General features: G+C 36.1%; 2 protein-coding genes and 1 long non-coding RNA gene across 4 annotated transcripts in view; 2 read left to right on the forward strand and 1 right to left on the reverse strand.

The window, feature by feature from the left end:
- LOC140592277 (uncharacterized) overlaps positions 1-12,176 on the reverse strand; it is a 62,083-nt gene extending 49,907 nt beyond the window's left edge. Inside the window, exon 1 of the long non-coding RNA XR_011992617.1 lies at positions 12,003-12,176. This is a non-coding gene — a long non-coding RNA (uncharacterized lncRNA). The remainder of the gene's footprint in view (positions 1-12,002) is intronic.
- The window catches only part of LOC111854642 (homeobox protein Hox-C8a), a 32,337-nt gene that overhangs the window by 6,898 nt on the left and 13,248 nt on the right, over positions 1-12,191 (forward strand). The gene's annotated exons all lie outside the window — the stretch shown is intronic.
- LOC111854617 (homeobox protein Hox-C10-like) overlaps positions 5,236-12,191 on the forward strand; it is a 69,178-nt gene continuing 62,222 nt past the window's right edge. Inside the window, exons 1-2 of the mRNA XM_023832758.2 lie at positions 5,236-6,251; positions 8,001-9,275. Coding sequence (XP_023688526.1) covers positions 5,522-6,251; positions 8,001-8,278 — 1,008 coding nt within the window. The 5' untranslated portion in view covers positions 5,236-5,521 and the 3' untranslated portion in view covers positions 8,279-9,275. The remainder of the gene's footprint in view (positions 6,252-8,000; positions 9,276-12,191) is intronic.

Below are 12,191 nucleotides of genomic sequence, written 5' to 3' on the forward strand. Positions count from 1 at the left end.
TTTAGCCCTTTGTAATAGAGAGAAATCAACGAGTTGCTTGGCCCAGAGATCTTGGCACTGACAGGACTGAAAGCCAATAAGAATTAGGGTGGGGGTGGGGTACGGGCCAAAGGGACATCTGTGAAGCTTTCGTTTCATATCAAAGTACAGTATGTAACATGGTTGGTTCAATTACATGCGTAGTGCATTGTCATAGATAGTTAAATATTTAGAACTGAACGTCTCCTACAAATGAACCATACAGGTAAATAACCGTTGGTGTTATTATGAAATTGAATCGCACGACAGCCAGATTGAAAAAGCCGAAGTGGAATTTATCCCTGTATTGGCGACTTACTTGGCTGATTTCATCTCGCGCCTTATCAACAGCTCGCTCAAGCATCTACCCATCAACACTAGGTATCGCGTCACTGATGCTGTATTCTATCGGGAAGAGCCTAATAACCCGCAAGGCGTGTTCGTCTCCTACTGACGCGATAAAGATATCTGTAATACATAATTTGGGCCAAAAGGTGGCACCTGCGCAGTTCCGTGAATGGTTAATCCAACAGTGCTGTATTTCGGTTAGCCAATTAATTTTTTCATTGCCTCTCAAAGACGACGAATACGAAAGAGTTAATGGGAACGAAACTGCTATTCAAATCGCGTTATTCAAAAGATTTAATTAATCAGAATTTGTGGGAAGAGGCTTAAATGAAGTAACACCAATATTAACACTGAATACTCAAGTGTAAACTACATGCAAGACCACATAAGTTGAAGCCTCTGGATATGTTTTTTGTCAGTAATATAAATTAAAAACAACGTTATATCTTATATTTTCACGTCAAAAGACAAATGTTAAGCATATATAACTTAAGATGGAAACGTGCTTATTACTGCCGAACAATTTCAACGTTTCATTGTCGCCGTCTTGGTTTTGATTATTAGCGTGTTGCTGCAGTTCAGCATGCACGTATAGATGACTTATAAAAAGTAATGTTATTTGACGGAAATTAATTTATAATGACCAAAAAAAATTCTTCGAATAATACGATTTAATTTCAAAGGCTCAGCCTGCGCACTTAAGCTAAGACTCTTAGTTCCTAGACATAGGAGATTCTTAATTTTGGAATAACTTTGCATTTTGTAAAGCCATTGGCCTAAGGCCCGCGGATCTCCATGTTACTGTTACGCTGGGACCATGAACAATTTTAGTCTCAAACAACATGAATATTGCTTCAGTTCAGAGCCATAAACAGATGGGTCTGTCTTTTCGATCCCCACACTTTCGGAAATCATAGGTTTTAGTTGGACTCCACTGTCGTACGCTTTCCTCTGAAACGTAAGACTGGTACTCAGTATTTATAATAACATCGTTTATGAAATAACCCTTTCTTAATTTTCCCTCTGCCTTCAACCAATAGAGGTGAACATTAGTGGTACAGCACACGGAGTGGCCAAGTTTGTGTGTGTGTGTGTGTGTGTGTGTGTGTGTGTGTGGGTTGGTGTGTTTTTAAAAGTATTTTATGAGTACAGGGAATCAAATCAGTTTTAGCCACTTTGTTTGAAACATCTGTCTTGAATTTGTTATTCACACGATAAATCTGATAGTACGGTATCATACAGTAATGTACGGACACGTTTAAGGAGATGGTTCAATCAAAGTAGCGGGTCTGTGTACTACATAAATTTATATTATGGAGTGTTACTTTAAGTTGTAAAGAATATTAATACAAGATGGGAATGTAGTGAAAAGTAACCAATTCGTTTTTATAAATATAAATATAGCCGTATCCAATATGCTCTTTAATTGAATTATACCCAGTTTTAAGTGAACACATCTGTGGTTGAAATAAGCGTGAAAGTAATTGACTTTGATTAAAAAGATCTTGCAAATAAAATCAGCTGTCTTTTTCACACTCGAGATAAACGCCAAGATTAAATGACACAAGTTACCGGTATGACACATGTCATTTTTCATTTTAATTTATTTCACGATACAAAGTATCAGTGATACATAGTAATACATGTAATACATAGTACATAGTACAGTAATAGTAGTACAGTGATACATTTAATCTTTTAATCAATTTAGTAGACTGGTTAAAATACTATATATATATACATGTGTATACATATATATATATAGTATACTATATATATGTATACACACACCCACACACATATTTATTTATTTATATGCGCGCGCACACATACACACGCGCGCGCGCTCGCACACACACACGACTGTCCAGGCCCGCAGTTTTTATTTCCATGTCATACGTCCAGCCAATATACACTTATGAAAGAAAACTCAAAACCCACATCTTACAGCGTCCGGACCAAAGGCGACACGGGGCCTGGGACAAATTTTGCATAAGTGGATCCAGGCTCCTTCCGCTGCCTGTCACGTGTTCAGTGCGCTCCCATTTCGGGGATTTAGCTGCAGCTTCTACTGTGGATATTATTGTCTTTTAAATGATGAATATAGAAACATTAGTCAACAAATTAATATAAGTTTTAATACTTAAACGCCGTCGATATACGTGTATACGTTGTATATGTTTTTCATTAATTTATTATGCATTTGACGTAGTGCGTGCATCGTTTCGAGAGGAAAGCGTCGAGATGTTTGGCTGTTATCAATTCCAAATAACAGATATAGAAACCGCGGCGTTTCTCTAGTCGAAGAATAATAACAATCGACAGAGAACAATTGAGTGAACAACTATGTGTAAGTTATTGAGTTAGCCTATTGTTTTGATTAAATGAAACATACAATGATGAGATACGTCTTAAGTTAGATGTCCTAAGAAAGCATTTAAAATGCACAATTGCCTTTTATTTAAATCCAAGAAATATTTCAAATGTGTCTTTCTAAGAAATAGAAGAAGAACAATCAAGCAACAAAATAGCAGATCGGCTTTAAAGTAAATTCGTTTTGCTGATATAAATATTTATTGATGAAAACAGTGAAATGCACACATTCCAGTGGATCGTCTCAATGTTCTCCAGGGGTCATTGTCAGTGACCTAATTGTCGGTGTCCCTGAAACTCAGACTGCAATTCAACAGTTAAACAGACGCGTAGCAACGATACAGAAAAACACGGAAGAAGACAAAGGTCGACGTACACCTGGCCTATCAAATTAAAGTTTTTCTTTTTAAAAAATCAATATCGTTTTATGTATTTTTATTTTTGTTATTAGCAGATTCTTGAAAATGAAAATATCTTACCTGTCGTAAATGTTTATCGCCAAGGAATTCTTCATTGTCGAGCAACAGTTTTGGTATGTAAAATTAAGAAGGCCTGTATAATGATTACTAATACTGCAAATTCATTAAAACACCAGACATACTTGAAATAAATAATCGAACAAAAACATTTTTGCTAATTCTTCATTCTGTTTTGTTGAATACGCGATCTCCGTGGCGGAGAAATACGACGTGATTTTTAAAAATCATTTTAAGTCATGGATTATTAGGGGTCCAACCAGCGATAGCTGCTAGATCCATATTGTTTTAAATAATGTCTTCACTACGTAAAGTAGTATTATATTTATATTAAAAATGTAGTATATTCAATTATAAAATAATATATAGAAACGGTGATACACATGTTATGTTCTGAAAACTGCATCTGAAAATAGTAACTGAAACTAATAACAATATATACAGTTCAGATACCATTAGTACCCTACTTCTCAGTGTAAAACTATTATTATTAGTAGTAGTAGTAGTAGTAGTAGTAGTGGTAGTAGTAGTAGTATGTTGTTGTTCTTGTTTTTGTGCGTCAGTGTGTTTTTGTGATCAATTTCGGGCGACCTCTGTGTCTCTGTCACAGAATAGCAGGCAAAAGTTCAAATAAAGAACGACGTAGAAAATAACGAGTCAGTTGGCTCGCTCGTTAATTTACGAACGAGATTACAAAGTACTTACGAAGGGTAACACCAGATAACGAAGTACTTAGTTTTATGAAGCATTTGGGAAACGTACCCCAAATCAGCTGAAGAATAACTTCCCCAATTTCATATTTAAGCTGTACATCATAATAGGCGTGATAGACGACAGAACAATACCACACCTGGAATAAAATCTAACCAGTGTGAATTAAATGTTCGAATCATTTTAAGACGATATAACTTCTCACCGGATAACCAACCTACCGAAACCTAATCTTCAAATTATTTGACCATCTGTTATATTATTTTCCGCACAAAAGGAACTCACGTTTATGTTTGTATTCGTTGAATATTACTTATATGAACATCAAATTATACAGGTTAAGCAGGTTAAGATGCCAGGACAATCTAAAAATATATATTGTAAAAACGGTGTCTTACGCCTAGAATTTGCACGGGACGCTTGCCTTTTTAACTTGCCTAAAAGAAAATACTATCATATTGGCCTTTAAAATATGATTAAAAATTCTCCAGTTCGATTACTTTCGTTTTGCGTCTCCGTCTTTTTTGTTATTTCAAAATCTGAGTATTGTCGGTTCAAGAAAGCTTTTTTTCCTGAATCAATTTGAATTCCAGTCTGATTTTGAATGCATCTAATTTCCGAATCCTTAGTTTTCGTAACGCAAATTTGTGTTTATTTGGAATATTTTTTGTTTATTTACAATTGAACGATATGTAAATCGCCCTGACTTGGGTGATCGGTTAGATGATGGACAGATAGTGTGTAGACTAATTTGTTAGTTATAATTGTTATCATAATACTTTTTCATCCGAGGATATGTCATCAGTTGTTTTACTTGCTGGAGTATTAGCGATAAAAATTGGAATCAGTATTGATGGATTATATCATCTTTTTACTACAATTACTTACAAATAATGCAAATACCACGATGAATAAAAGACAAAAAACATTAAATCTTAATGCACTACGAACCATAATTACATCTTTAACCATAATTACAATAAATTAATTTCTTATTTCAGATAATAAACAAAAAACAGGATATTATGATAAAATAATAATGCTAATCTCTTAAAATGTGTAGTTATTTTTTGTTGACTTGATAGATTTATTTTTAAAGCTGATGTCAGCAGCTTGTATAATGCGCGGTTCAAATTTGTTTAAATATAAACTATAGACATTGAATGTATATATTTAAAATCTCCCCTTTTGTTCTTCTGCGTTCCATTCCTCTTATTAATACATGTTTTCAAATCAACTTTTTGGTTTTCGTTAACTTGAGGGCCTCTATTTTTTTCCCATTGTTTTCATGCCTGAGTGCAGTTACGCATTCAAACTGTCTAGATGGCGCCATTGCTTCATGAGAAGCATCGCCAACTTACCAACTTGACCCTGTGACGACAACGTGGTCTTGAGCATCAAGGCCACTTTCAAACCCCTATTGGTCTGAAAACCACGTGGTATGCTACGGTGAATCCGCAATCATTTCCCAAGGCTTTAGTATGTCCTCTCTCCACCCCGCAACGTCGAAAAAATGTCAGACTCCTACTGTCGTAACCTTCTCGAAAATAAACCGAACTTCTGGCTTCCGAATTAATATTATATAAATAACTAACATGACATGTCCCAACAGCGTGGCCCCGGGTTCTCTCATGGATGCCTTGGTAGGAGGATCTTCCGCTTACAGAGATGAGGGCTACTGCAACAGTCCTGTAATGTATATGCAATCGGATGCTGAGTATGGCTGTCCTATGACGAGAAATTACGGACTTTTAGGTTCATCTGTCTCCAAACGAATCGAGGCTTCTCCGAATGGATTGTCTCGCAGCGTCTACCATCAGCAGCATTATTTATCTCAGCTGGACACTTGGGGAGAAGACCCCAAAACTTCTCCTGTAGTAGAAGAATCTGTTACCGTACCCCTGTCATCCTGTTCTTTCTCCACGGACAATGTCAAAGAGAAGACTGTATGCCGGGTGTACCGCGATGATTTAAACAAACAGAGTACTGAACCGATTACCTACACTCGACTGTCCAACAGTACTTTGTCTGATTGCGCTCCGGTATCTGTGCCGAACTTCTTCACTCTGAACCATCAGAACTCAGGTGTAACGCAACATGTAGAGAATAGGATCGTGCCAAGTTTTGCTTCGGTAACCAACGTGATACCTCCCGGTGACAAATCCCTTCAGCAACCCTTCACCGATACTGGCAAAGGCGAACAAAGTCTTCTCGACGCCGAGATAAAACACGAGGATCACAGCTCGGAAACAGAAAAGCCGGAAAAAAAGGTGAAAGTATCCAAGATGGACAGTGGCACCGACAATTCGGACAACGATGTGAGAGGTAACCATCTCTCGCGCTCTGTCTCTCTCTCCCTCTCTCCCTTTCACACACACAAACACACACGCATACACGCCCACACACTACACGCGCATAAAGATATAAAACTTTGTAAAAGCTGGAATGCAGATTTTTTTTTACATTTATTTTTTAGTTTAAATGTATGCAGAGATATAATGAAAGTTACAACGTTACTTTGTTGATGTTTTTCTACAGCAAATATTTAAGCAACATATTAGTAATAAAAATCAAGTACAGCCACTGAATGCAAAACCCGTGGGATAAAAATAAAATTTCATTATGAATTGAATATTAATGTCGAATACATACGAATTAAAAACTTTTTTAAATTATTTTAGTTTTATTAGTGCTCTATTTTACCGTTTCACAATGTGCTTATTATTAATGCTAATATATTGTTTTTTTCTTGATTTTATTATTGAGACATTAATGAGTATATTTTATTTTATCTATTTAAATTTTTAAGTCTGATCACTGATTGTGTGCGTGCGCAATGGATGTGAGTTTGTTTTTAGCTGATTACACACACACACACACACACACACACACGCTTAATGTAATATAATGTAAAGTATAAGGTTTGAAATTGGCCTGTTGAAATTGGCCTGTTATTTTGACGGTTGAATTAGGGACGTATTTTCATACCTTGACAATAAAGTGCTGAAACTAATACTATTGCTGGTCCCATCTCCTTAGGTAGTTTTAAATACATATCAGCTTCTATGTCAGTCTCAATGTAAATTTGAATTATTTGTTATTTTTAACACTGTCAGCGATATTGGCATTGAAGGTGCTGGCATAAGACGAAAATTAAGTCATAGGGAGATGTATGTTTCCTATCTGTATTTGTCAAAATGATATGCTATATTATTGATTTCTTACAGTTAAATTGTTGCTTACTTTTCTAAGTAGTTTAATATAAACATTTCTACCTTCCAAAAACATAAGTCGTTATAAGAGTCACATTACCTCTCTGGTAACCCGGTAATCAAACAGGATGAAAGAATGGCAACGAACTTTCTTTTAATCTGAAATTTCTATTGTGTTTTACCACATTGTACTCAGTGTTTTTGCGGTTTTTCTCGATTTATGAGCTAAATAATTTGTGAAAGATTTCCCTATTACATAGGTTTTCAATCAGACCATCTCTACCCAAATAAGATAATCAGTGCAGTAATCCTGATTTTGGCGAGACTTGGTGAGAATCGAGAAACAAGATTTTTTTGACCTTGGTACCATGTAATTTAGGAAAGCCAAAGCCCATCGACAGAAATTTGTTGGCAACAAACATATTTCTTTGATCCCAATAACAGCATAAATTGAACTTAAAAGTAATTACAAAATTATGAATTAGTCAAAATAATTGTACGCTATGGACGACAAAGCGTCAAACAAAACACAAAATTGCGAAAAATATTTCAAGGATGATTAATAACGAACATATTGTCATTTAAATAGTTAGAACTGACACATTTGTAAAAAAAAATATTATATTAAATGTGAAATACACAGAAAGTACTATTTAACATAAATTTTACTACAAAACATTAACATCAAAGTTAGATTATTTTTCTCAGTTTTCACCTTTTGCCAATTTGGTCAATTTGTTCGTAAAAATCCAGTTTGGGAGCAGTGATGTTACACTACTTAGGCATTAATAAGGTACTACACTGACTGTATTTAGTCATATAGCAACACTTATTTGATTCATTTATTTTGATTATTCTGCAGAGATCACAAATGTGGGAAAGGCGACAGGAAATTGGCTGACAGCGAAAAGTGGACGAAAGAAGAGGTGCCCGTATACAAAACACCAGACGCTTGAGCTGGAAAAGGAGTTCTTATTTAACATGTATCTGACTCGCGAGCGCCGACTGGAGATCAGCAACAACATCAACCTTTCTGACAGACAGGTCAAAATCTGGTTCCAGAACCGCAGAATGAAACTTAAGAAAATGAACAGAGAGAGTCGCGTGCGTGAACTCACGTCGGACTATGAGTACACCTAAATCTGTATATTAATGCTTTTGTCAACCATCGTCACCACCATCACTTTCCAAATAAATAAAGAAACACACGTAAACTCGCGTGCGAGAATGCAGTAATTCATGACTTTTATTAATAGTCTCGAGAAGATGGATCAAAGCGATTAAACAATAAAAAAAAAAACTTAATTTCACTTTGCGGTCTGCAGTTCAAAATAGAGTCTTATTCTTCAAAAACTATAGTAATTCACGCATATTCTGTGCAGTGCGCACTCTTAGATGTTACAGCGCTAATAACTGTCTGTGCTTTTTGTTCAAAACGTGATGTACTTCTAGTGTCGTTTTCATTCAGTATATTTCATGATATACAGTACTGCTTGTCTTGTTAAAATTAATCTGTTTATGCTGGTTAACTGATTACTGTATTATTTTTTATTTTGTATGTGGTTAATGTATTGCCTGACAATATAACTTGCATGTTCTTCCTATGTTTACCTCTCCGTCTATATACTGGACGAAATATACACCCCGTTTGATAAATAAAACGGGTTTTGGAAAAGTTCCCCTCTTAGGCTGTCCTTTCCCTGTTTGTCATTTATGGCTTTCCCTGAGAACGAGAGAGAAGGGGGAGAGGGAGAGGGATATTTGCAGTTATAATAGAAGTAGAGGACTATAACGTTGATTTAAATATTAGCCAGGTGACCACAATAAGTCAGGCTCATAAAATAGTAATGTCAAGACGATCCTTATACAGAGCTCGAGGTGGGTTTTATGATCTGCAAATATAATGTGCTGCTGCAGTAAGATGCACTTAAAGGTGAGGAGGCGGGCTGATCCACAGATTTGAGCTTGCGATGTGCTAGATTCACGGGTCGCTACAGTGGTTATTCTGGGATCAAACCGTGGGGATTGTATTCAGAATAAAGGAACACAATCACGACAACAAATAAAATCCATGGGATCAATAGGAATCATTAATAAATAAATATACAAAGCACGAACATGGCGCATCCGGAAAAAGGTAGGGAAAACAACTTGCTTTTACTTTGCTTTTACGCTTTGCTTTGTTTATCTGATAAGTAATTGGAGAGAATCGTGGATGTGCACATTGTTCATGGTCTTAAGCGTTTCTTGACTAGCCTTGGGGATCTGCTTCTACTGAGACTCAGTGGATGTGCCAGTTAGCGCATTTGCAAGATATTGTTTGTAAGGCATTCGACTACAGGATATTGTTTGTAAGGCATTACCCTACAGGACCATATTAGGCAAATATAACAGGAAAACAAACGAATGGTGTCTGCAGGGTAATTATGATTTTGAAATTTAATAATTTTCTGCCCCTCTGAATTAACGTATTACTAGTTGTATTTCAGCATAAATAACATTTGTGGCATACTTGAATACAGCTTTGTGATTTATATATTGACAACTTATCGTATATGTATTATTATGAGTTATCTATCATTTTGAGTGACAGCCCCGGTTGTTCATACTTTTCTGCTGTTTTGCTTCACCTCGACATCCGATAGAATGTGTTTTATTCAAGTGAATATAGGAAATGGCTACATTTGCTTGGGAGTCTTAAAGAAACAACAAAAATTGCATAAGAACGTGAAGACGTCCCAAAGAGTTCTCTTGTTTTTTAAGGCTGCATATTTCTGCGAAATTAGCTTTACCTCCGCGTGACGCTCTTCAGGATAAGCCGTTGTGAGATGGATGGATTTTCTTGTGTTAAATGCCAGCAGACTTTGTGACTGTTCGTGTGTTTCTCATCGGATCGCCAGCTCCGTGCAGCTGCTGCGTGGTTTAGGTAGTTTCATGTTGTTGGGATTGGCTTCCTGGCTCATCAACAAGAAACTGCCTTGATTACGTCAGTTTGTGTTCATCAAGGGCGTCCATTTCCGTTATATTATACAATCAATTTTGAACTCTTTGCAAATGGCATTGTAAATGAACTATACGGCTATATCCACGGCTATTCCTACGTTTATTGGTTCCTTTGAGTGGCGCTCACTAAAAGTCTTACAGCTCTGCAAGGAAGAATGGGTTGTAAACATCACGGGGTAACCTTCAGTCGCTTTTTACGGCTCAACTTACTGTGCGATTTAGGCTGACCGGCAAGATCATAAGCCGGAGGTGTTTTAGGGCGTCTGTATCCGCGTAAAAGCTACTCTGAGTGTAGGCCTTCAAGTCAGCCGTGTTGGACGGAAAGAGAAATGGCACCGATATAGTTACTCTCCTCGAAACTCTCCTGATGGTGTTGTCCTGGTGTTTGTGCGAAAACCTTCCAACTGTCATATTGAAACGGTATATTCATGGCTTATATATATTTGCCCACCTAAGATTGGTGTGTTGGTATGATATCTCAATGTTAATCTCTCGACAAAGCTAAATCTAAAACTGCCTTTCCGCGGTAATCTCAACAAGTCGTGTTAGTGTGTGATTCTTGTTTGATGTTTACCACTGTTCTCTGGAAATTAATGAGCATGATTTTGTCGCTTGGTCATAGTCGAATATTCTATTGTCACTTTAACGAGATTTGTCCCTGCAGTACTGTAACGGTTCTAACGAAATGATGTAATTTTGCTTTGTTAGATAGACAACATGTTATTCATTAAGCCTGAAACATGAGAGGAATTTATTTGAAATATTACAGATAGGTATCCCAGATAGCACACATATGTTGAAACGACATTGATTCCATATGAGACAAAAAGGTTTAAACAACGTTTATCTCTAATCTTTCACTTTAGATCAACATTGAATCAAGGTTTTGCCACCATCAATTTTTCAATATTGAAAATCTGACCAAAAATCAATTCAGTTTCAACGTTTATAATTTAACACTGACCGTAATTCAACGCATTTAACTATAATTCAACGTTGATACAATAACATGATGCTATCTGGGATATTTGTGTTATAGACGGTTATTGATATAATAGTTTTAGAGTTAAATGTGGAATCATGCTGAGGACCTTTAAATAACGATATTGTTAAAAAAAATGGATCAGCAAGTTATGAATCAATAACAGACTTCTTGTAAGCTATTATGGTAAAATAATTTTCTGTGATTAGCAATAGAGGATGAGCACTTACAACTCAACTGTATGTCTGTGTCATTTAAAAGGTGTAAAGTCTAGTTTCCCAGCAGTTTGAATGTGAGAATATATCATTTTACATTTAAAAACCATGGTCAAAATTCAGCCGAACAGTGTTTGTATGTAAGTGAAAATACAGATAAAATAGCGAACGGATAACTGCGTAAATGCGAGCACAGCTTCAACCACGGAAGCAAAAAAAGGTAGCGCAATTGTCATAATGCTTTGATAATATCTAAAATATAAGACATTGTAGTGTTCTTGCTTTTGGAAAAGAAGGCTTCTAAAACAAAACCTTAAACAACTCTGTGCCACCAAATAAGCATAGGTTGAATTTCATAAGTATCGAATGTGAACGAAAAGTACAACGCTGAATACGATTAAAACACAAGCCAGCGTCTTTTTGTTGGTATTTTTTTATATTTTATGTTATTAAATCTTCTTGGGAACATGAGTTGCGAATACAGTTCAACTTCTTGTTTCTGATTTTCGTTTAGTGCGACTTGAAGCTTTTTTATTTTCATACAAAGGTCTATATCTCATTATAGTCTTTATATCTCATTTAATCTCTGTGTTCGTGAAGGTGAACTGTTCAATTTGTTGTGAATCGCTGAATACACACTGTTATAAACTCAAACTATTGTTACCTGGTCAGTGCAGTGATTCTCCGCTGATCGAGGTCTTGTTTAATCCCTTATTAAATGGTGAATGCTGGTGAACCGTCAATTTCCGAGTCCTCCACGCGATTTGTGGTAAACAACAAGCCTCCTCGAAGGACAAACACTACGTCATGTCATACTCCAAAGACCATAGAATACATACGTAATACATTCCAT

This window comes from Paramormyrops kingsleyae, chromosome 8, assembly GCF_048594095.1.
Source record: "Paramormyrops kingsleyae isolate MSU_618 chromosome 8, PKINGS_0.4, whole genome shotgun sequence".
Taxonomy (NCBI): domain Eukaryota; kingdom Metazoa; phylum Chordata; class Actinopteri; order Osteoglossiformes; family Mormyridae; genus Paramormyrops; species Paramormyrops kingsleyae.